Below are 24,558 nucleotides of genomic sequence, written 5' to 3'. Positions count from 1 at the left end.
CGACAAGTAAGAGAGAGAGAGAGTACATTGCGATACAATAAATATTAAAAAAAATAATTTAAATAAAATGAGCAACTGATCCATGGCTGGGGTAACAGAAGATAGCAATCGTAATGCTAGACAAGTCTGTTCCCCTGTATACAATTATTTCAATGAGAAAAAATACAAGGGCGTAGTATTCACCTAACACAATTGATTATTACAAAAAATGTTACAAAGACCAGTTATAACAGAAAATAAATCATTTAACCAATCAAGCAATTAACCAGCCAACCGATTAACTAACCAATCAACCAACCAACCAACCAACTAATTAACTAGTCAACCAATTATCAAATCAATCAACCAATTAACCATCCAACCAATCAATCAATTACCCAACTAAGTAACCAACCACCCAACCAATTAATCAACTAATTAAGCAGCTAATCAACCAACCATTTAATCAATCAATCAATCAACCAATCAATTACCCAATATGCCAATCAACCAACCGACTAAAAAACAAATTGATCAATCAATCACTAACCAATTAATCAATCATTTAACCAACCAACAATTGCAAACTTATAATACATTTTGAGTTCATTTTTGAACTTTGCACGGCTGTTAATGAGTTTCAAATGACTGGGTAGAGCATTCCATAATTTTGAACTATTATAATCAATTGAATATTGACCTTTATTTGTTCTCTTTTTAGGAAGGGAAAAGTCAGAATTTGTTACACATGGAGTGGTATAGTTGTGGGAATGAAACGAAAAATAGTCTAAAAGATTACGAGGGAATTTTTGATGCCGAAGGTCATGAATAAAAGTGCATAGCTGATATTTGAATAAATCATAAATATTAAGAATTCCTAAAGAATAGAACAGAGGTTTGCTGTGAGTATATTGGTCTTTGAATAGAATAATGCGTGTTAATATCTTCTGTTGTTTATAAATTGGAGTAATTGTTGAGGGAAATGTATTTCCCCAGACTTCAAGGCCATATGAGAGATGCGGACGAATAAGGGCATTATACAACATAATGAGCACACATTTTGGGAGATAGTGACGAAGCTTGCTGATTAATCCGATGATAGGGGATATTTTGTTAACAACATGCTTAACATGTGGTTTCCAAGTGAGGTATCTATCCAGAACAACGCCAAGATACGTTGTTTCATCAACTTTGTTTAGAATGGTATCATTCATATGGATAGGCTGATTGTCATGATTTACTCTTTTATGTGACGAGGAAAAGAACATGTAACTAGTTTTGTTTGAGTTGACAGATAATTTGTTATGGAATGGAATGTGATGTTAGTGTGTGAAACAAGTTAGAGTCGTCAGCAATTAATTTAAATTGGAAGAAAGATGAGGATTTAGTAATATCATTTATATATAAAAGAAAAAGTATAGGACCTAAGACAGATCCTTGAGGAACTCCATAATTGATAGGTAGGGTCGAGGAATGATAACCATCTACATGGACATATTGTCAACGATTAGATAGATAATCTTTAAACCAATTTAGAGGAGTACCCTGGATGCCATAATTGAGTAACTTGGATAGTAAGATTTCATGATTGATTGTATCAAAGGCTTTAGTTAGATCGAGATATACACCAACAACTATGTTGCCGTCGTCAATTGTTCTAACAAGGTCAAAGATTATGTCAATTAGTGCAAGCTTGGTAATATATTTTTTTCGGAAGCCATACTGATATTTGTTAATGATTTTATGTTTGTCAAGAAATAAAATTAATTGCTTGTTAATAGTTTTTTCAATAATTTTGCTGATGATTGGCAATATAAAAATTGGTATATAGTTACTTACTAAATAGGGAGAACCTTTCTTGTAAATTGGTGAAACAGTAGCGAGTTTAAGTTGGTCTGGAAAGATACATGCAGTGAGAGAGAGATTGATAATGTGACATAATGGTTGTTTGATGTAGAGAGCAGCATCTTTTAGGAGGCGGGGAGAGAGGAGATCATGACCACTGGATTTATTTGGGTTCAAACTATTAAGCTCTAACTCTATATCATTTTCACAAACTGGGTGGAGGAAGAATGAATTTGGCTTGGGACAACTTGAATACTTCAAAGAATCATTGGTCTGATTAATCTTATTTGCAAGGTCTTTGCCAATATTAGCAAAAAAGGCATTAAGCTTGTCACTGATTTTCGTTGGGTCAGTAATTACCTCATTTGTCTCCGATTTTAATACCATGGGCTGCTTCTCACCTTTGCCAGTAACTTTTCCAGTAACATCATGTATAGTCTTCCAAAGTGTTGATAGATTATTTTTATGTTTGTTCACTTGCCCACAGAAATAATTCTTGCGTGCTTTACGGAGGATAGAAGTTAAAATATTTTTATAAAGTTTAAAATAGGAAAGTCGATTTGGGTCATAAGTTTGACAAATAGTTTGTGTTTGTTATTAATTGACTTAAGGATACCCCGGGTATCAAGTCAAAAACGTGGTACTATCAATTGTTAGCATTGTACGTCTTTCATTAAACAAATAACACACATGAATACATAATATGTACAAGTATACATTTAAAGTGAATGCAACAGATAACTACCTACTCTAGTAAGTTCGACGCAATTTTGCAGTTGCTGTGAAATGTTTATTTATACCAGAAGATTTTTCAATGTTACTGACCAAACATAAGCGTTTGTGCCAACATAAGATCTCCGAGAAAAAATGTGCGAGAGTACAAATGCCCAAACTCGAACTGTTATAGTTGTCTTACATGCCTATCGCCCGATAGACATATAGTTTACGAACCAAAACATTCACATACAACATGTAACGTCACCACCTTCGTCGAGTGTTTCCTGTATAATAACCGTCCGTGCGAGTGACAACGGCCGACACAAGCTTCAATGATTAGTAAATAAGCTAAAGCATATAGCCACGATATACGGGACAGAAAAGGTATACACAAGTAATTACATTTAATGAAAATTAATAAGAACACATTTTAATAAATATTTTTGTCGTTGTTGTTGAATAATATATTAACCAAACTAAATACGTTGATGAATGTTATTACTGAAAACTATGAAAATATCTTTCGGAAGGTCATTTCAGCCAGGGAAAACCAATATTGACATAGACATCAATTGAACATGTAGATATAAGGTGTAACATTAATTAAATTCTTTATTTCTATTTTAATATATTGATTGCTAATTAATTTTCATATCTTCTTTAAAATCTTCTCTAATTTGTTTCATGATGTCTTCCCCTTTATATAGAACCTCCAGCGCCGTATACGCCATGACCTTGGCGTTGGTCAATGTTGGTTCCTGGGCTTCAGGTGCACCTGTAACGAATATAAAATATGTAGCAATGTAGAGCGTGGGTTGCGTCAATATTTATTGGCGTCGTAATACGTATATGATTAGGTGTAGCATTTAAATCTCAGTTACCGGCAGCTTTCATGAATCCCTGCGAGTGATTAACACTATCAGTAGCCAGTCCATAAATTGGGTGAATACCTGGTACTTCATACGTCACATTTCCCATGTCGGTCGAAGCACCCGCATTTTCATCTGCTATATACTTAACCCCAAGTGATTCTCCGTGCGACTGAAATATTTTAGCCAGAGTCTTGTTTGAAATGGTGTTGTTGTACTGTGTATGGAAATTGTATTCTACCTTGAATGAGAAGCAAAACATAACAAATATACAAATGGCTGCCAAAATCTCGTTGACAAAAAACACAAAAGTTGTTCATTTTCTGTCTTTATCGCGCGTCCACTGACCCCCCTTGACTATTTAGTCGTGGCATTTGGAACGTGATGATGCGAGAGAATTACATACTATTTTAGGCCTGAAACAGGTCATGACAAACGTCGTTTCGATGAACTGCACTGCTCAGTATTGCACCATATCTGAATCGGGGTGTACACAAATCTATTATTTAGAATGGCATTGTGAAAGAATCATTTCAAATTTCATATAAATTTACAAATGTTGGGGAAAAAGACTCAACAGAGTTTTGCTGCCCGTGATGTTATATTACGTGACATGTTTAAAACACATATTTGTCTATTTCACATATTTGTCAATTTGATTCTATGCTACATTTGTGTTTGTAATCTATAGGCAGTGATATGTTATGTCATGTGACCTAATACATTGTTCAATTTTACATTTTCAAGTTAAAACCTAGTATATATATGAAAATCAATTGGCCGGTTAGCGGATAATAAAATTGGAGATGAATCACCTTGTCCGAAAGAAACTCAACGACCGACCAGTGCGAATGTGTTGTTATGCTATGGTCATTTGCCTGTATACTTACAATTGTCAAATGTCATGCAATTGATTTAACAAAAGCTATATACATTACATCCTGTTGACATTGCAGCCCCCTCAGCACATGCTTTGGCCTTCTCTCGTAATATTCGCAGCTCTGATGCCATTGGCGCTCGAAGACGGTATTCAACTTTTGACCTCTCTGTTATGATGCTTGGTTTGACATAACCGCATCTAATCACGCCTTTGAGAAATAAACATATTTGGCTAAACATGCATGTATTCAGTGTATAATTCGTAGACTATATGATAAAATAGTGGTCTAACACATTGAAATACACAAATTTTGACCACATTTATGAAAATAAACACAGGATGGTCTAATAGAGTCTACTCTCAAATTACCAACGAGTTTATGTTGAGAGAGCCACATGATTTGATTTCGCTTCTCATATAGTATTCATTTCCCTTAACCTATGTAACCATGGTAATTTGGAATTGTGTACGAGATTACAGAAGGAAAAGAGCTATTGTTTGAGGGCAAACAAGTGGCTTTTTCGTCTTCACAGAGCCTTAGACGGCCATTTGCAAATGAGGTTGAATTTATATTCTAAATGTGCTCCAAAGGAGTTACATATTTAGTTACACATGATTCTAAAAGTGTATTAGCTTATAGTCGAACTGAATCAATGTTTCAATATTAAATGATGTCGTATCACCATTTTCCACGTATCATGCTCCATATACTCCTAATAAAGAACACAAACTAGTATACTTCTCACCGTGAGTTCTCCATGTTGGTTTCATCTGTTGTCTCATGACAGCGGCATCCAGAGCGTTGATGCCTTGCCAGGGTGCATAGGCTGCGTGGGCAGCTTTACCGATAAAATCGACGTCAAATCTAAAAATCATAGTTGATGTCAATCATCCAGCGATATAATGTATACTGTACTCTTATTTATGAAGATACCATCACAAACACATCTGGTCGAACAACGATTCAAGTTTCTCAAATGTTTATGTTATGCAATGTGCCATAATTTTGCGGTATTTTACAGGCTATTTTCTGTCTACCATATTAGGAAATGTGAATTCCAAATTGGGAATGATTACGTGCGTAAGCGGCCCCTAATAATAAAAACAAACATGGCTGCCACCAGGGTTTGGCCGGACTCCACACAAATAAGTTTGCTGATTATACAGTACACTTTAGCATCCACTTCCGCTGCGCGTCGGTCGATACTTCCGCTGTACTGTCATCGTGCATACATTGAGGTATCCTCGTAATAACCTCATATTATTAATCTAAATATCTATTTTAGGGATTACTTTGAATGATCAAGCAGTATGTCAATTTCACAAGTGCTACTATACTATATCCTTTATACAGTCACAATCTCTAGCACATCCTGATGCCCTATTACCATCGTTTTGCACACAACACTCAATATATAAAGTGATATATATTTTAACTCAAATTTAGAGATACAGAGATACTGTTTTATTGTGTCAGAATTTGAACACTGTCAACACTGTACGCAGTGTATTTTTTGAAGTCCAATCTTAATAAAGGGAAAAATCAAATGATTACGTTTCTACATATTTTGCCAACATACTAGGAAATAAAATGTTAATACAGAAAACATACTTACGACACTGCAGACAAAGCGTTGGAATACACGGTATTTTTTCTGTTCGCAGGATGAACCATCATAGCAATGTCAATGTCATTAAACACGCCAGCTTCTATCAGCTTAATTTTACCGCCACCAGCTTCTTCACCGGTGTTCCCAATATAGTCAACTGTCAATGAAGTGCCGTTCTCTGTTAAACACTAACTGAGACTCAACACCAAATAACGAGAAGAGCATATTGCATTATTCATAATTAACAGATGCTTATGACGCGGATTTGTACGACCACTTGAATGCATAATCAAAGAATGAACAGTATTGGTAAGATATTATATATTATTATACATCTGTCACCATAATGCCATAATATTTGCGGTATTGCACCGGGTATTTTCATCCTACCGTAATTTCGGCGTTCCAATTAAGTATTCCTTGGAGGAAAAGATGTGTAATAATAAGTTTATGACGAGGATACTGCAAAGTATGCACTCAGACATTACGCGATCGCTATCTTTCGCATATTTTCCTAATTTTCTGACCCAACTATTACTCCTGACTTTATGCTCAATGAGAAATCTTCACCTTGTATCACACACAAGATCGTTCTGGAGAAGAGGATCAATTTAAAAACCACTTTCTTTCTAAATGTTCGGTAAAAGTATTTGGTCAAGTGACTTGCTATTATGATATGCTGTACTTCTAATTTATACATATGCATCTTCATCTTCATATGCAATATAAGGCTCATGTATGAAGGAATCAAGCAAGCCACAGGGTCAGTCACAAAAAAATCAGCTCCCCTCAAGGCCAAAGATGGACAGACAATCTCCGATCGCTCCAAGCATATGGAAAGATGGGTGGAGCACTACCTAGAGCTCTACTTAACCGAAAATAAAGTATCTGAAGACCCATCAACAGTATTCCCGAGCTCCCAAGTATGAGTCACCTCGATGCCGAACCCACCATGGAAGAACTTGAAAAAGCTATCAATGCATTAGCCAGTGGTAAAGCACCAGGAAATGATGCCATTCCCCTAGAGGTAATAAAAAAGGTAAATCAGGCCTACTGCCACATCTTCATGGGCTACTCTGTTTGTGTTGGAAAGAAGGTGAAGTGCCCCAGGATATGAGGAACTCAAAGACAGTGACTCTATACAAGAACAAAGGTGACCGCTCTGACTGCAACAACTACCGTGGAATATCCCTCCTCAGCATCGTAGGCATGGTGTTCGCGCATGTTATCCTTACAAGACTGCAGGCCTTTGCAGAATCACAATGAATCACAATGTGGTTTTACATCAGGTCGCTCCACCATAGACATGATCTTCTCCAGGAAAAGTGCAGGGAAATGTGACAACCTCTAAACTTGGCCTTCGTTGACCTTACCAAGGCCTTCGACCTGGTAAGCCGCAGTGGCTTATTCAGTCTTCTCCAGCGCATAAGCTGCCCTCCAAAGCTTCTAAGCCTCATCAAGTCTTTCCATACATGCATGAAAGGCACTGTCAGCTTCAACGGGGATTCATCTGAACCATTCGACATTTGCAGCAGTGTTAAGCAAGGATGCTTGCTCGCCCCACACACTTCGGCATCTTCTTTCTCTCTCCTTCTGTACTATGCCTTCAACTCTTCATCTGATGGTGTCTACATTCACACCAGGCATGACGGCAAACTCTTCAACTTGGCTCGGCTCTGGGCTAAGTCCAAGATCACACGTGTTCTTTTCAGAAAAATGTTGTTTGCTGACGATGCTGCTCTAGCGAGTCACACCCATCTTCAACGACTTATGGACCACTTCTCTAAAGCCTGCAAAGAGTTCGCTCTCACAATCAGCATTAAGAAGACGGAAGTAATGGCACATGACCCTCCAATACCACCCTCCATCACAATCGATGACTCACAGTTGGCTGTGGTCGACAACTTCAGATACTTGGGCTCAAACATCTCTCAGAAACTGTCCCTTGATGCAGAGATAAATGCTCGCATTGGAAAAGCCACAGGAGTGATGTCCAAGCTGACAAAGAGAGTCTGGGAGAACAAAAACCTGACTCTTAGCACAAAGTTGAAAGTCTAGCACGCATGTGTTTTCAGCACCCTTCTATACAGTAATGAAACATGGGCAACTTACACAAGTCAGGAGACTAAACTAAACGCCTACCACATGAGGTGCCTACGTCGACTATTAGGGATCACCTGGGAGGACAAGATCACCAATCATGAAGCTCTCAGCAAGGCCAAGACAACATCAATCTTCGCCATGCTGAGTCAAAGACGACTGCGCTGGCTGGGTCATATTAGCCGTATGGACAAGGGACGTCTTCCAAAGGACTGTAAAGCTGTACGATCAACTAGAGGAAGGAGCACGCCCAGTTGGTCGGCCACGCCTGAGGTTCTCTGACGTCTGTAAAAGAGACCTCAAGGCTACTCATATAGACACACAGTCATGGGAGATTACAGCTGATGACCGCTCAGCATGGAGACAAGCAGTCAGCAAAGGCATCCAGGGCGCAGAGGAGAACAGACATGAAAGACAGCGACAGAAGCGACTGTGGAGAAAAGCATCTACCAGCTCACTCGACAACTCAGTTTTCATCTGCGGGGACTGTGACATGGACTGTCACTCAAGGATTGGGCTCTACAGCCACCACAGATGCTGCTCAAGTTCAACTACATCATGGCGCAACCCATTGTCTTCCTAGACGAACGGAGGCCGACTTCTAATTTATACATATCAGTATACACAATTCGAGAAAAATAGGTTATTTTTATTTTGCGCTATGGCTGGAAAAATAGCAGAACTTGAACAATGGGCTGTCAGAAAGCTATACTTGCTGCACACCTAATAATAATCAGGACACAAGCAAAAGATATATGGGCGGCACAAGCATTGTGTATATAGAAATCTTCAACTAATCCCGCCACTGTATATTACTAAACACGCACCTATACAATAAATTGGAGAAAAGATACTGCTACATTTTGCAACTGCCTTTACATAAAGATGCACAGGGAATCATATATACAATGGTGAAACACTAATTGGTTCAATGTTGATGTGTACTTGCACTAAGTGTAACAGTTCTAAATAATATGACTTAAATTAGGATTGCGACTTTTTTCTTTAAACTAGAAGTAAACAAAACAGTTCGTTTTGTCTATTATGATCTCATTGTGATTTATTCAAACTGTGGAAAATTAAATTAAATGATATTAATGAAAAGATCTTATAACGTGTACGTATATACCTTTCCCATTGGTTTCCCAGCTGCTTCCATGGCTGCCTTGATTCCCAATCCAGCACCAGCTCCACATTCCGCTATTAAATTATGACCACATGCATGTCCAATTTCAGGTAATGCATCATATTCACATATCACGCATACATTCAAACCATCTTCATTACCATAAGTAGCTCAGAATGCTGTGTTCAGGTGATAATTTCTTTCCACATTAAAGCCATGATCCTCCAAGAAGTCAGTTAACACTTCATGCGCATGGTGCTCTTTAAAACTGATTTCTGGATTTTTCCAAATGTCTTGACTCAAATTATTGAGGTCATCAGCAGATTTATTAATAGTTTTCGACGCTATTTGTAATAAGACCTCAAATGTTGACATGCTTACTTACAAACTGACTGTGATCTGTATGAAGACAAATAATGAATGATCTAAAGTTAGTGAGTTACATTATGATTATATTATAATACATTAGATAATAGATGTATATCGTTCTTCACGGTGTTGAAATATTGACGCAAAAATATAATAAATGCATTCATGTTGTGCCATGTTTAAATTCATAATAACAGAAGCAGAAATGTATTATCATTTATAAAAACAGTATAATTTTTATTCTGGGAAACAATGAAAAACTAATACTACAAAAGACCTGCTAACAATTTCACTACGACCCATGTCTATGTTTAGTTTATCATGAGAGTTGTATTTTTAATTAATCCAAAATTTGTATATAAATTAAATAAAACGTACAACCGAACAAATTGCCCTCGTTGAATGTTTTGCCCACATAAATTACCATATCAGTTCAGCCTGATGCAACCAAATACGCCTATTATTGATAGCGGATCCATTTTAAGAGGCAATTGGCTTAGCAAATTAAGTTTACTTTAGTAAAATTAGGTTAATTTATTTAATTTGCTGGAGGTGTAAATGTAGGTTTGTGGACACTCAAAGAATCCGTGGCAAAAGACGGTCATTATCAATTCAACAACGACCTACCATACTACCTTTTTAAAAAGGTTTCAATTGCCAACAAGTGCAAACAATATACACTGCGATATCGTCCTTTGTCACTAAATACTGATTGAGACTAGATTTGCAAAAATTGTAATATTAATGTGAATGGGATTCTATTTATTGTATTCATAATTATCTACTCCTACAATGTGTCATATATCTTGTACCTTACCCTGAACCATACACTATTCTTATGACATACTGCTAACCAATAAAGAGAAGACCCGCCTTAAAAGGTATAGTACGACCTAATATGATCTGAACATTTCTGAAATGTGTCAAGTTCACTGATCCTAGCTAATAACCATTCCATTGAATGTCTCAAAGTTTAACTAAGTTATTATAAACAGTGAACCTAACTTGTATTACATTACATATGTTCTATAGCTGAACCTTTGTCCTAACCTGTTTATTGTGCTTTTGATTTCGCTCTTAGTGTGGCATCACTCCAATGTGTTAGCGCCATCAACGTAGGATGTGGTTTCAAAATATAAATATGAATCTTGGTATATTCATATTCATTTATATTTATAAACTCGAAAAGTTGATGGCCGTTAATCGCGATAATATTCCATAAACACTATTCTAACAGAATTTGTAGATAATTTGAAATATTGACATTGCTAACAAAGACAAAACATTGGTGAATACCTATTTTCAAATCTCTATTGATTTCTTGTAATTGTAACTATATTTTAATTTGGGTTTGACGGTTCTCAACTGTATTTTATTGTTTTATTGGTATTTAGGGAGGCTGTACAAAGTAATGACGTATAATTTAATAAACGTGTAATTAGTATAACATATATATTATACTATGAATTACTCTCGTCATTTATTTATCTTCACACAAAGAAAGCCAGATTTAGTTCATCTCTGATAAATTACTCTAATTTCTTAAAGAAATATAATTTGATATAATTTTTGAGATGTGAGTGCGTCTGCTTAAACCATGTGCTTTCTCGTGGTCGAGAGTTCGAATCTAATGCGATTTTATTGTAAGTGTTTTTTCAATTTGAAATGTAAATGTCGGATTTCATAATTTGGCAAGCCGTAAACATACCCACAAATATCTTGGCAGCGGCATTTTGCAACATATGTTAGATTTATAATTAACCGCGCACCGACGAATAACAATTGCCATAATATGTAACAGTTGCTGATGCTTGTGTTTGTGAAACGAATAAGCCTACCTTTTAACTATAGTAAGCGAACCAATTCAAGGTGATAAATACATTCAATTACTTGTGAAATGTTGAATATCAGTCCGACTTCAGAATAAATTCTCTTACAGGTCTATCGTGACGATGTGTTGAGTGGCATATGCGAATATTACAGTGTGATGTAAATACGCTTATTTCAATTTTAAGAAATCTAATCTCCAATATGAAATATGATAAAACTGATTAGCATGGTTTCTTTTAGACCCATTATGTTTATTCAATATTTAAAATATGATAAAAATCTCAAATGAAATCCAGTGCTCGATCATTAATAAATTCAATAAAATCAAAAGAATAGTATAGGAAACTTCATTTAACAGTAACTGAAATGAAATGATGGAATGGAGTATTTCATCGGGCAATGTGTATTTTCACCTACATACAGATATGCTTTCTGTATGAGTAAATCTTACAATAAAATAACGACATTTTAAAATGAATTATTCCATGATGGTATTACAGATTCGAATTCTGCAATAAAATTCATTTCATTTGAATGAGTGAAATAGTTATACATATATTACGTAATTTGGTATCAAATAACAAATACAGTATACAATCATATATCATTCGCCTCGAAATTATGATGAAACCAGCAAAATCTTTATCATGTGAAGAAATTAATTATTATTATTATTATACTAAGATATGCGAGGGAAATCATATTTTGTAACATTTAATGTTAATTGTATATAACATGAGAATGTACGTGTAAGACTCGATACGCCTACTTAGAGCTTTATAGTAATTTATCCTATCTCGATGACAACTAGACAGATCAAGAAATGTGTAAAGCTTCATACACAAGCATAGTTCACATATATATGTACCATAATATTGTTAGTACTGAAATGTCAAATTAATCTCATCCTTAAAGCTAGAAATCGTAATAATTTCATATTTAAGACCATATTTCGTTGCCATGCTTAAGAGCATGTCACCAACACTAGTTACTAGTTTTATGTACTAATGTTTTGCAAGTTTGTCATTTATTTAGCTTCCACAAAAGCATATGCATTAAGCATATTCGTAAGTTGGAGAATGGCGACACTTGTTGAGTATAGTATGTTCTTCATCTACTTGTTGTTCTTGCGGGATATTTAACGTAGGATTGCAGGCATATCCGCAGTCCACTACAATGTTTTGTTTTATATGAAACGTTTTCCCATCAGAAATAACGTAATGCTAGAGAATATTTTTGTATCAGGTAAAATGGTAGACCTCACCCACAGATCGCATAGGTAATTTAGAGTGAAACAAGTAATTGTCAGTCTAGTCATGTGGAGAGCGAGACCATATATATGCTTCACAGTTACAAGGCTTAGGTAGAGAGTTTAATGCCGACAAATGTTTAACATATAGATAGCAGTGTAGCAGATAGAGAAGTTAAAATGTCGCTGAACACCTCGGCAAATATGATGTTATTCATACATCTTCATATTTTTCATATCAGTTTCAAAATCTTGTTTGATCTGATTCATCACGTCTTGCCCTCCAAATAGAACGTCTAATGCTGTGTAGGCCAATGCATTAGCATTGATTAAAGTTGGTTCTTGAGCTTCAGCTGCACCTACATTGAAACAAATAGATGTTGTCATTCCCATGGTATCATCTTTCTATCCACAAAATCTAACAAAAAAAATCATCCTTATTTTCATGAATGCGTAACAATATCATTTTACCTGTAGCTTCAGTGAATCCCTGTGAGTGATTAACACTATCAGTAGCCAGTCCGTACATTGGATGAATACCTGGTACTTCGTATGTCACATTTCCCATGTCAGTTGATGCTGATGACATTTTTGATATTTCTTCTTCTGACGGGTATTTTAGTCCAAGGTTCTCCCCATTTGCACGAAATAGTTTGGTCAGGCTCTTGTTTGAGATAATATCCTTGTACAGCGTGTCAAATGTACACTCAACCTGAAGAAAATTAAACATGCATTTTGTTTGAACATCGCCCTTAATCTTATCCTTAGATATAGATCTTCCTTATCGCAAAAGTACTACACTATATATCAGTGAATGTAAGTTGTGTTCGGAATACGAATTTCACCAGAGCTATTAGTTTGATTGTCAAATACGTAGACTTACTATGATATTCAACAGCTCAATAGCACGAATCGATGGACATCCGTTTTTTCAATATTTAATATACAAATGGTAATCTCGAGGTGGTGTGTGCAGCATTGCGGGTGTCACATGTGGAGCAGGATATTTTCAAAATGCAACACACCTCCTGATTGTGTGGACATTTAGTCATTTTTCTCTCGGTTAAGATATATGTTTCTATGGCGTAATCTTAGTCATCCTCAAGCCTTTAAAACGTCTTATGCACATGCTAAGAATGCCAATGTGTAATCAAATGGTTACTTTCATACTAGCGAAATTAATGTGATCAAGATCAAACCTTGCAGCCTGTTGACTTGGCCGCCCCTTCTGCACAAGCTGCGGCTTTCTCTTTTAAAACATTCAATTCTTGGAGTGTCGGTGTTCGAAGGTTGTAAAGAACTTGTGACTTCTCAGGTATGATGTTAGGTTTAGCACCCCCATTAGAGATAACACCTGGATAACAAAATGGATTCCACGTTTCTGACTGCATTATACACCGATCAAATCTACAATAATGCAAAACAACTACAATGATGCATACCGTGAGTTCTCCATGACGGTTTTAATTGTTGTCTCATGACGGACATGTTCTGGTAGAACAAAACAGCGGCATCCAGGGCGTTGATGCCTTCCCAAGGTGCATAGGCTGCGTGGGCGGCTTTACCGATAAAATCGACTGTCATGCTGTAGTAAAATATGAAATATAGTGATTCAATTTCAAATCGACATAAAATTTAGATTCGAATTTAATGCAGCTGTAAATTTATAATAAAATCATCAATCAGTACCCAATACGAAATGTGTAACACGCACGTTTTAAATTGATATACAGTTACACATGAGTGATTTGGTTGCAAAATGCAATATAAACTCCACACTTACGTCACTCTGGCTAATGCTGGGAAGTAATGCATGTTGACCCGATTCACCGGATGGGCCATCATAGCAATGTCAATATCTTTAAACGCACCAGCCTCTATTAGCTCAATTTTACCGCCACCACCTTCTTCAGCTGGTGTCCCTAATACAGTCAACTGAATGACAAAAATACAATGCCACTTATTTTAAATAATTCTAAAACTCACAAAGACATGCGGATGATTGGATGGCCATCACATATAACAGAAACAGTTATTGACATACACGCCTGTTGTGTAATGTTAGTTATTGAAACAGTAAATTTGAATTTATATAATTGGCGAATCTCTGAAATATTCAAATTATATATTGAAATAAAAATATTTATGTGTTACCAATTCAGCTTAATCCATGCTGCGGGGAATTTACAGTAAACAGAGAAAGTTGGCATTAACAGTATAGCGCAATTTATTCTAAACAAACGAGAATAAGAAATCATATGGAAAACAACTTGCCTTTCCCACTGGTTTCCCAGCTGCTTCCATGGCTGCTTTGATTCCTAACCCAGCACCAGCTCCACATTCCGCTATTAAATTATGACCACATGCATGTCCAATTTCAGGTAATGCATCATATTCACATATCACGCATACATTCAAACCATCTTCATTACCATAAGTAGCTCGGAATGCGGTGTCCAGGTGATAATTTCTCTCCACATTAAAGCCGTGTCTTTCCAAGAAGTCAGTTAACACTTTGTGCGCATTATACTCTTGAAAATTGAGTTCTGGATTCTTCCAAATTGCTTGACTCAGATTATTGAGGTCAACAGAAGCCTTATCAATCATGTCAGACGCTGTCTGCTTTAATCTTTCCAAAGTTGACATTTTTGTTTATCTAAAGGTGTAGCAAAGTTTGACATGTATTTGGACATCGAAATAATGCATTCAAAAATGTACCTAGAATATGGTGGTAGGAGGAGTACATACTATCGTGACGACAGATTCACGTGCTTTGTACACACATATATATAGTAATTGTAAGCAGAATATGACAAATCTGGAGTTGCAAACCTCCAATTAGTGTTGGTCTAATGCAAAGCACTCGTCGCGAACGTCGCGAAGATTGCGAGACCCATACATAATGGCCGCCTTCTGTGCAAGAGATTACATGGGTCACTGAGACGGTGTACAGTGTAGCGAATATGTACAATCAAACGAATACACTGATCCGCTTTATTCAGGGGATCATTGTTATTAAGTCAAAAAGTCGATTATTGATACAAACCAACACCAACTTACCAAAGTGCGGAGAACACTTACTGTGTGTACGGCCTAGGTTCGGAAATTTATGTTCGTATGACGAGGAAAATGGCGTGAGTTCAAAAGGGTACTCTTATCTGAACCTTAGTATGTCAATACTTGGGGTCAAACTTTATGTAGATCAATTTGCTGTGCGAAAAAAAAAACGCTGTCTTCTACATGCACCATAAATGATTGCACATACTATTTATGTTCGCAGGGTAGCACTCTAAAACTAACACATAACACATAAAACTAATTACCATATAACACATAACACATAAAACTAACTACCATATAACACATAACATATAAAACTAACTACCATATAACAAGCAAGGTATCGAGTTGCTTATAAAAGATAATACCCTTTGTATTTGATTAGATTCCAGGGACACTTTGCCCAATAATTCATGCTTCGCATCGATTCAGATCCCATCGACACCAATTATAAATTATACCAATAATATCAGCAATAAACTCGTAGCGAAAATAGTTTACTTTGTTGCGCCTTTGAATATATAATGCAAATGAGCAAACGTTTAGTTGTTCATGTAGTATTCCGGGGTTATCATCTATTAGCAGTAACGTATATTAATGGTGTTAATCCACTGATTTGACTGGTCCAAACACAAAATTTGCATATGCAATCAATGGTATATTGGCTGATAAGGCACACTTACGCTAAACAAATTGGCCCTGGAACATGAATTGGCTACAGGTTTAATGCGGAAATTCATAAAACCGGTGCTATTTGATTTTTAGAGAAATATAGAGGTTGAATTTTGGAAAAATATTGGAAAAATTTCCGAATTAAAAACATCTGAAAAAAATTATATAACCATTATATTGCAAATTGTGAGCGTCGGCCGTTATGTGTCGGCGTTCGCCACACAAACCTAAACGAAGGCCAGAACGCTGTGTTTGCTGGTGTTTTCTAAGGTCTATGGTAAAACATGTCTTGTCCTCCGTTTTGTGACTTTGAATTTGTAAGTTTAACTGGTCACCAACTAGATGAGATTGAGGGGTTGAATGACAAAAAAATACGCAAGCAAACTAGGGGCGTTCGAATTCTACATGACAAAATTGCATCCGGGTAATTGCCATCTGTTTCAAAGACCACAGGATAACGCATAATTCAACGACGATATATGGTATTGTAATTCCCCACTAGGGGTAAATTAATTAGGGGAGATGACGGTAATTTCGAAAGCTGCAGATTTGAGTCCCGAGTGTACACCAACAACTGTATTTAATAGAGCCACAGCGTGCATAGTCCTTGATTCAGCCAGAGTGGGCAAGGCATATCATGAACGCGTCATGTCACAAAATCGAGGCGAGCATCCGATCTTACACCAGCAAACTTACCCCAGAACAACGGCAAAACTTGTCAGGCATACTGTCACAAAACCTTGGTTATTCAAAAGATGTATCCAGGTCAGATTTTGTGTCTGAGGTCGCCGTGCCGGTCATCGAACTCCGTGAACCGTAAAAGGGGGGGGGGGTATTTATCAGATAAACGAATGAAATACTCCACAACCACGAATGCATTTTTGCTGAATTAATTCAATATAACAGAAATTGAACACAGTCTACTAAACTGTGAATAAAAAGTCATTTAAACCAGTCGTTCATTTTACTATTAGATGAAGGTGTCCACGGTGAAAGAAACGCTGTCAGACATTGGTCACCATAAAAACAGCGCATAGATTGTGCTAAAAAAACATGCATGACTATTTATGTTTTAAAATAGAAAATATTCAAATCAGTTTACCTGGATATTTAAAAATGTAAAAGCGGACTAAATTTACATCAGAATGACATGTGTCAAATAATAGGCATGATCACAGGAAACAGCCACGTCATACAAGACATTGTTTTGAATATTCAGTTAGCAAAATCTGCCATATTCTAATGAATAAAACTGTGACATTTAAATGGTCAACATCCGGGCGTTTTATGAAGCCATTCGTAATATATAAGATTATATGCATTGGAAATTTATTCCGTGGGTCACTATTACTGTACAGTTACAGATCGCCGCAAATTTCCGTGCCTGGGAAGCAGTCTGGGATAACAACTGTGGTGTTAATGCGACAACAAAATCATGCCCTACAGATTGAGGCTTAAGAATACTTTTTTCTTGTTTTTACATTTGAGAGTTTTGTAAATTGTGTTGCAGAAAAGGCAGACGAACTCATATTTGGTACGAGACTTGGCGACTGAATTTGGCTATCGCTGCTCTAAAATATAATCAATTTCAATGCAATCGTCGAACGCTACAAAATCTTCACGAGATGACATTGCGGAAGAAGAAAGAAAGGTCTCATTATACCATTAAATGAAACTCCATAGACGACAATGTTAACACATGACACGATTGCTATATGAAAATGATAAACAAAGTTGAAAACATGGCTCAAAAATGGGAAATCAACATGCCAGTAATCAACCACATAAAAAAAAAAAAACTAAGATGTTGGCCAGCTCAAACTCTTGCAAATCTCAGCTAAAAAAGACATACCTATGTATTTGGATTGCACCTAGAGAAATCACTGAAAAAAAACCAAGATTAGAACATCCAAATACACACAGAATAAACCCACAGGTACACAGCCGCTAGGTAGTAAACAAAAGACCACATGTTGGTCTCACCTTTGATCCAGGTGATCACGCCCTCAAACAGGGAGCACCTGAGGAAAAAAAATATTTAACAAATTTTATTGGTTCTTGCAAGGCATTTAAATTGTCATTCGTTGATGTGACATTTACTTCCGTAAACATGGGACCGTAGAGGCTTGTGAGAAAATTTTTCATAATTTTTGCTTACTTCCTGTTCGCATCAATATATGCAAATTTATGTATTTGTGGTGACTACCGCATTATTCTAATCCGACGAGTAGATCGTCAGAGTTTCTTAGTTTTAGCTGTTTACCGAAACAAGAACACTAACAAAAAACTAGGGATCGTTTCTTAACAGTCAATTATAGTAACCATATTTTGACATACCTCTCTTCATTTTTTCAGACGCCCTCTATAGTTGATTTTAGCACAGACTCAGCACGTACGCGTCACTCTTCACACGTCTTCCCACTAATTCGTCAAAATGGAGTCTTTTCACCCGGCTTATTATATGCCTAGGACGTTTTATAACGCACCATACTCGTATACTTGGAACCAATATGTTGTATAGCATTCCCAGAAAAGGCAAGCATTTACCTTTATCTGATTTCATGGCGACGAGAAGGTGAAATGTATGTTGTGCGCTGTAAGATACCTGTAATATGATATTACTTTCATTTGGCACGATTAATTGTATACCATATGGAAATATTGTTCTCCACAACATGACGTTTGGGGTATAGTGAAAATGTTGAAACAGTATTCCCTGTTTCCGGCGCCATCAAAGGGGTCAATCGTAATAGGATCGCAATCCGATATTTATCATTTATACTTGACGTACCGCCTCCATTCGACAGCTGATTGCTTACTTGAACGCTCTCACCTCGCCAGTGGATTACATGATTTCTGGGTCAATAAACAGTGTTGTACTGGCGATTCTAACCGTAAAATGTAGTTCAGATTAATACTATTTATGTCCGGTAAAGAATGTCATTCTTGGTTGTATTGAATCAGCCTTTTTTACGTTAACTATTTACAATTGAACGGTGTACAAAATGGCGGCAACAACAACGGCCCATGAAACGTGCATTGAATATTAATTAATATACAAGAATCTGAACTTATAGCAAACATGGGTCTTTGCGATTTATTTCAATATGCTGAGTCTGACATGTCTTAGATACCACATTTTTTTTTCAGATGAACACTCTGAGCGGACCAAACGAAAAAGCGGATGTTTATTTTTGTCACCATGACAACCCGGGTGACCAACATCAAGTTGAGAGACTTACAGTACAGTTAGAGAAACGAGGTTTAAAATGTTTGCATTCCGCTAGAGATTTTCTTGGTGGTGTGCCGAAAGTCACAAACCACTTGAATTGCCATGAACAATCCAAATGGACGGTTCTCGTGTTATCTGAATCTTTTTGGAATTGCAAGCAATGTGAATTCAAAATGCACCAAGTAATATATAATGGTGGACAGAAGATTATTCCAGTGGTTTTGGATGATTGTGCCATTCCGATTGAAATCAGCCACATCACCCCTTTATATGTCAGACATGAAGAATTTCTTGATCGGTTTATCTTGACAATCTTTTCAGGTAATAAATAAATGTGCATTAGTTCGAATTGCTTGATATAACGATTCTTCGCATTTGAGATTTTGAAATCCAAATCAGTATGTTAAGAAACACTCTCTGTTATAAACTTATTCTAGTTATTTTCTTTTATATTTTTGTTTAACAATGTAATAACAACAGCATTCTTATTCATCTAGAATAGAATTCCGAGGATTCATAATTAAATCTATTTATTGTGAATTTTCTTCCAATTACGGCATTCTTTAGATTCGGGAGATAATGGCAAAACCGTTGTATCAAGGATTTGTAAAGATACCAGTGTGAAACATTCTAAAAGAAAGAAATTCAATTGTAAGTACATAGTTACTTTATATTTTTTAGTTACACCTGCATATTATATATCCACAATAGATAACATTACATTAAGATAACACTTCTATCACTTGTTATAGTATAATATTATGCCAAAGTTGCAGATACTAAACTTGTTGCAAAAGATCCATTTCATTCGAATATGTTAGGGGTTTACTAACATAAACCAACTGACATTGGTGATACACGACCTATGGCCTGACAAATCGTCCTATCACAAATCGTTACGTTCAGGTATTACGTTTACATGTGCTAACTTGTCATAAATTAGCCCAATTTCGTCATTTCATTCAGTAAATATTACTTAGTGTTATATCGAGATTGCATAAAGATAATTTTTATGAACTCAGAAACGTATTTTCTAATATCTCTGCGCTATGGCTATTCACACTGAATACAGAGACGTTTGCACTGACTAATTAATGCGAACTGTCACTGGTTCGCATTCAAGTGGTGTCATCAGTCATTGATATTCCATTGTTGTTTGCATTACTAGGTGTTCACAGTAGAAATATGCTTCATATGTGTGGCCACTCACTACAAGGTCCCGTTTTACAGCCAGCTGCCTTCACAAAGTTGACAGGTAAATATCTATTTATATGTTTGTTGATGTTTATTTATTTGATTATTTGGTTGTTTTTTATATATAATTTCACGACAATTAAATGATGGCGTATCATGTTTTCATGCAGGAATTTTGAAGACAGAGGAGGCCATTTCACAATTCCGTTTGTTAAATCATCTCACACAATTCGGTAAGGAAACAACACATCATATAGACTTAAATTTAAAAAATACATATTACTAAAGGTTTTAAACAAAAGAACTTGAAGAAGTCACAAACTTTATGTTAAAATCAATAGTGATATATTGCGTTTTTAAACCATCAGGAATGTGGTCCCAACTAAACGAAATGTACAAGGCGCTTTTTAAACAGAAAATTACTAAGTATACCGATGTTGTAATTGAGGAGATCGTGTTAGTAAGTAATCGCCTTATTTAAATAATGCACTACGTATATGCTATGTAATATGTTGGTATATTACAAACTTACAAAAACATGGTTCACAATACACAATATTTAAAAGCAAATTATCATGACGCTGAGTTGACAGTTTTAAAAAAGAAGAAAACATTCACAATTTTAATGCGACATGGTACGATCTATTAAGTACGTGTTTCATTTCAGCATGCTATTGCTGCATGTATGCGAATGGACTTTCGTATGGCCGAGAGACTACTATTACGGGGTCGATGTCTTCTGCCAAAGGCAGAGAATAGAGAACTGTTGGAAGCACGATTATATTACCTAGAAGCATACAAGTACAGAAAACAGAATGAACGTATCATTTCAATGGAATTGTTTAAAAAGGCATACAACGTAAGTAACATTCGACTTTTTTTAATATAACCTTAACATATGTTAAGGAAATGCATATGTTTTGGAAAGGGATGGAAATTTAATAATTGCATTTCTGTATGTTCATTCCAGATGATGATAACAACAGAGCCATGTATGATACTAGGCGTTTTAGTATTTCACATGGCAAGCCTTCGACATGAAATGTTCCTTAATGGCCAACTTGATAGTGCTGATAATGACTGTGATATCCAGGTATACATTTTATGTATGTATTTTATAATGTATTTGTATTAAGACGTATGCTACTTGTAATAGAATGGCCTCCTTTGACTACACCTATCTATCATCTCATATTGATACTTTGGTAATCTTTGTCCTGGGAATTGTTATCTTATCACTGCGATACCGGGAGTATTGACTATTGCTCTACAAAGCAATACAAGGTTACTGGATCTATGAGACGTAGCTCACTGTTAACAAAATAAAAAACTTACCATCATGAAACACTTACGTCTCAATTCGTGTTCATCGCGATGTCAATATGCTGCCTAAATTATAATCTGTCAAACTTTACAAATTTGAGAAAAAGCGTTCAAATCCTCTACCGTTAGTAGACAAATTATTCCCTTGTGTTATTAAATTATATAATGCGTTTATGCATCTGTGGCTTAAACTTGTTAAGGTATGTTTTGATGTTACCAGGTCGAGACATTTCTACTAATGTATAGGCGACATTGTCTTCCTTAATATCTGTATACCATTTTAGGACATTGCAGTTCAGTTCAACGATGCCATCGAGATCATGAAAAACGAAGATCCCAGACTCACACAGAATTTGAAAGAATGTGCAATTACACGACTTGCAAGTTTTGCAGTGGACTACAGCTATGCTTGCGATAAGAAGTTAAACACCCCAGAAGAGCAGGTTGATGAAGCCCACAACATACTCCAAAAATTGAAAGAATGTGGTCCACGTTCTGTTTCTAAATTTGCGGAATGTTGTCGTCTGCTTGTGGAAGCTAAATGCTATCACAAACTTGGTCAACATACAACCGATGTCCTTCTTGCAAAATACTATTACACGCAGTCAGTGTTAACTGCAAGTGATGCAATAAGCATGGCAAACAAATACGGGTTCAGATATAAAATGAGTATGATTACAGGTTTTATGTCTGATGTCAGCAAAAGTTTGAAAATGCTTGAGCTTAGAGTAGTGGCATAGTAAGGAACCACCTGCTTACAATATGGCAAGGTGTCTTAAAGCGCAGTGGTCGTCGCGCAGCGCGTGTTCGAATTTCATGTAAATAAACAATGTATTTTACACGCGTTGTACACGTCGCTATGAGTCCCATATCGAACAGGACGCGGCACGACGACTACCGCCCTTTAACCTTTTTGCTTATATGTTAATAATGTGTCTATACTTTATATGAAATACATCTTTAACTATTATCATTTATTTGTATTATGTTATTACTGTAAACATTGCAAAATGCTTGATTGATAATGTTTTTTGATACGATTACTTCATAAGCTAAATCGTCGTGGTATTGGCCAAAATATTTGTGTGTTTGTGTTTGAGTTTGTAATGGTTTTGAAATTTCATGATGCAACGCTACATCTTGAGTTTATTCCAGGATCTAATCTTAATCTTAATATCATCTGCGGGTCGCAGATGTTTGCCAGCCCTTTTCCTAAGGTTTTCCACTCCAACTATGATAAAAAAGAATGGACATTTATTCCTATTCATTGTATTATTGGAGGAAGGGTATTAAGGATGCGTTTGAAAATAGTTAATTATTGTATTATATTCATTTATTTTCAAGTAGTTGTACTATTTTTTGTTTTATTTTATAAACGTACCTGCAAGTGCTGTGCTGGCTTCCCAAACAACCGCTATGAAAACATTATTTTACTCCACATTTTCTGCAATATTTCAATAACTCTTCAGACGATTTGCGCCAATATTGATTTTAAATACTAATTTAATCCAAGCTATGACACTCGACCGTTCCAACTATAATTTGTGGTCAGAGCAGCAGTTGTGTGGAATCATCTGTATTTCGGAATGCTCCGATTGGATGGAAGTTTGAGCCTAGCAAGGTGTGATAAAATTTGATTCAAATAAGCATGAACCACTAATTTGACAGGGAAGTGATAATTATAATGCAGCAAGCTGTTTTAATTGCAGTTGTGATAGTTTTTATATTACCCTGTCAAATGCATTTATTGGTCCATTGAAAAACCAAAATAATGTTTCCCTGTAACTTACTCTTATTGATCAAGGCATTTTTAAAATCATGGATGTTAACTTCATTATTAAAATAAAGATGGCGGAATATAGCGTTGATTCATCTCGTTCTACTCTGGAGCAAATAAAGATCCTAGAAAGTTTGTATTTATAGACCTGTGTGTTGTTTTTTTCACTGTCTTTGACTTTTCCAATATGTTTGTTGCTACAATTCAGTCCTTTGCAATGCTTCAGTCAATGTTTTTTTTTTTTTTTTTGACTACCCATCTCCTCGTCTGGGCCTATGTGGCTGGTGTGGCATATTTAAGGTGGGTTTAATCTACCAAATAAGCACATGGAGTCGCATTTAGTACTCCAAGAAAATAATCTCTGTTCATGTGTAGTTATATATTACGTAGATACAGTTTCTTTTGCTTGAATCAAATTCAATGGCTTCGTACATACAGGTATACCGGTTCACCTGTTTTAATTGAAATTCAGCCAATCTTATTACCCAATTGGGGATCCATCAAACTAAACTACAGGTGTCAATATTACTAACAATATTGTACTTCAATTCATATATATCACTTCTGCTGGTAGTCAAAAAAATACTGTTCATCACTGTATATTGCAAATATCCTATCATATATTTCAAAACAATAGTCACTTCATCTCTCGACCCCATGTACTTTTCAACAGGATCTCATGGTTTGGAACCATCGGCTACGCTTTAAAACTTTACAGACAGCCCC

General features: G+C 36.0%; 2 protein-coding genes and 1 pseudogene across 2 annotated transcripts; 1 reads left to right on the top strand and 2 right to left on the bottom strand.

The window, feature by feature from the left end:
* Positions 1 to 3,166: 3,166 nt before the first annotated feature.
* On the bottom strand, positions 3,167 to 9,501 carry LOC144357847 (peptidase M20 domain-containing protein 2-like; annotated as a pseudogene).
* Positions 9,502 to 12,683: 3,182 nt separating this feature from the next.
* Positions 12,684 to 15,220, bottom strand: LOC144357853 (xaa-Arg dipeptidase-like). Its single transcript, XM_078011885.2, has 6 exons — positions 14,849 to 15,220; positions 14,358 to 14,509; positions 14,017 to 14,159; positions 13,774 to 13,928; positions 13,046 to 13,286; positions 12,684 to 12,933 (listed from the first exon to the last, which is right to left on the bottom strand). Exons 1-6 carry the CDS (start codon positions 15,218 to 15,220, stop codon positions 12,785 to 12,787), a joined length of 1,212 nt encoding a protein of 403 aa, XP_077868011.2. The 3' UTR covers positions 12,684 to 12,784.
* Positions 15,221 to 18,692: 3,472 nt separating this feature from the next.
* LOC144357844 (uncharacterized) lies at positions 18,693 to 23,977 on the top strand. The gene is made up of 9 exons (XM_085502918.1): positions 18,693 to 18,841; positions 19,457 to 19,859; positions 20,106 to 20,189; positions 20,707 to 20,793; positions 20,903 to 20,965; positions 21,101 to 21,192; positions 21,400 to 21,591; positions 21,703 to 21,825; positions 22,340 to 23,977. The coding sequence occupies exons 2-9, from the start codon at positions 19,457 to 19,459 to the stop codon at positions 22,793 to 22,795; spliced, it is 1,500 nt and encodes a 499-aa protein (XP_085359044.1). The 5' UTR covers positions 18,693 to 18,841; the 3' UTR covers positions 22,796 to 23,977.
* The last annotated feature ends 581 nt before the right edge of the window (positions 23,978 to 24,558 follow it).

This window comes from Saccoglossus kowalevskii, chromosome 8 (assembly GCF_978046115.1).
Source record: "Saccoglossus kowalevskii chromosome 8, keSacKowa6.1, whole genome shotgun sequence".
Taxonomy (NCBI): Eukaryota; Metazoa; Hemichordata; class Enteropneusta; family Harrimaniidae; genus Saccoglossus; species Saccoglossus kowalevskii.
This window is presented reverse-complemented; position numbering and strand designations above follow the sequence as displayed.

Coding starts and splice junctions, on each gene's coding strand:
- LOC144357844 (XM_085502918.1), top strand. CDS start 19,457: ATGAACACTCTGAGCGGACCAAACGAAAAAGCGGATGTTTATTTTTGT. Junction 20,794..20,902: donor TGCCTTCACAAAGTTGACAG/GTAAATATCTAT, acceptor GTTTTCATGCAG/GAATTTTGAAGACAGAGGAG. Junction 20,966..21,100: donor AAATCATCTCACACAATTCG/GTAAGGAAACAA, acceptor TTAAACCATCAG/GAATGTGGTCCCAACTAAAC.
- LOC144357853 (XM_078011885.2), bottom strand. CDS start 15,220: ATGTCAACTTTGGAAAGATTAAAGCAGACAGCGTCTGACATGATTGAT. Junction 14,160..14,357: donor CCAGCATTAGCCAGAGTGAC/GTAAGTGTGGAG, acceptor ATTTTACTACAG/CATGACAGTCGATTTTATCG. Junction 12,934..13,045: donor GGGATTCACTGAAGCTACAG/GTAAAATGATAT, acceptor GTTTCAATGTAG/GTGCAGCTGAAGCTCAAGAA.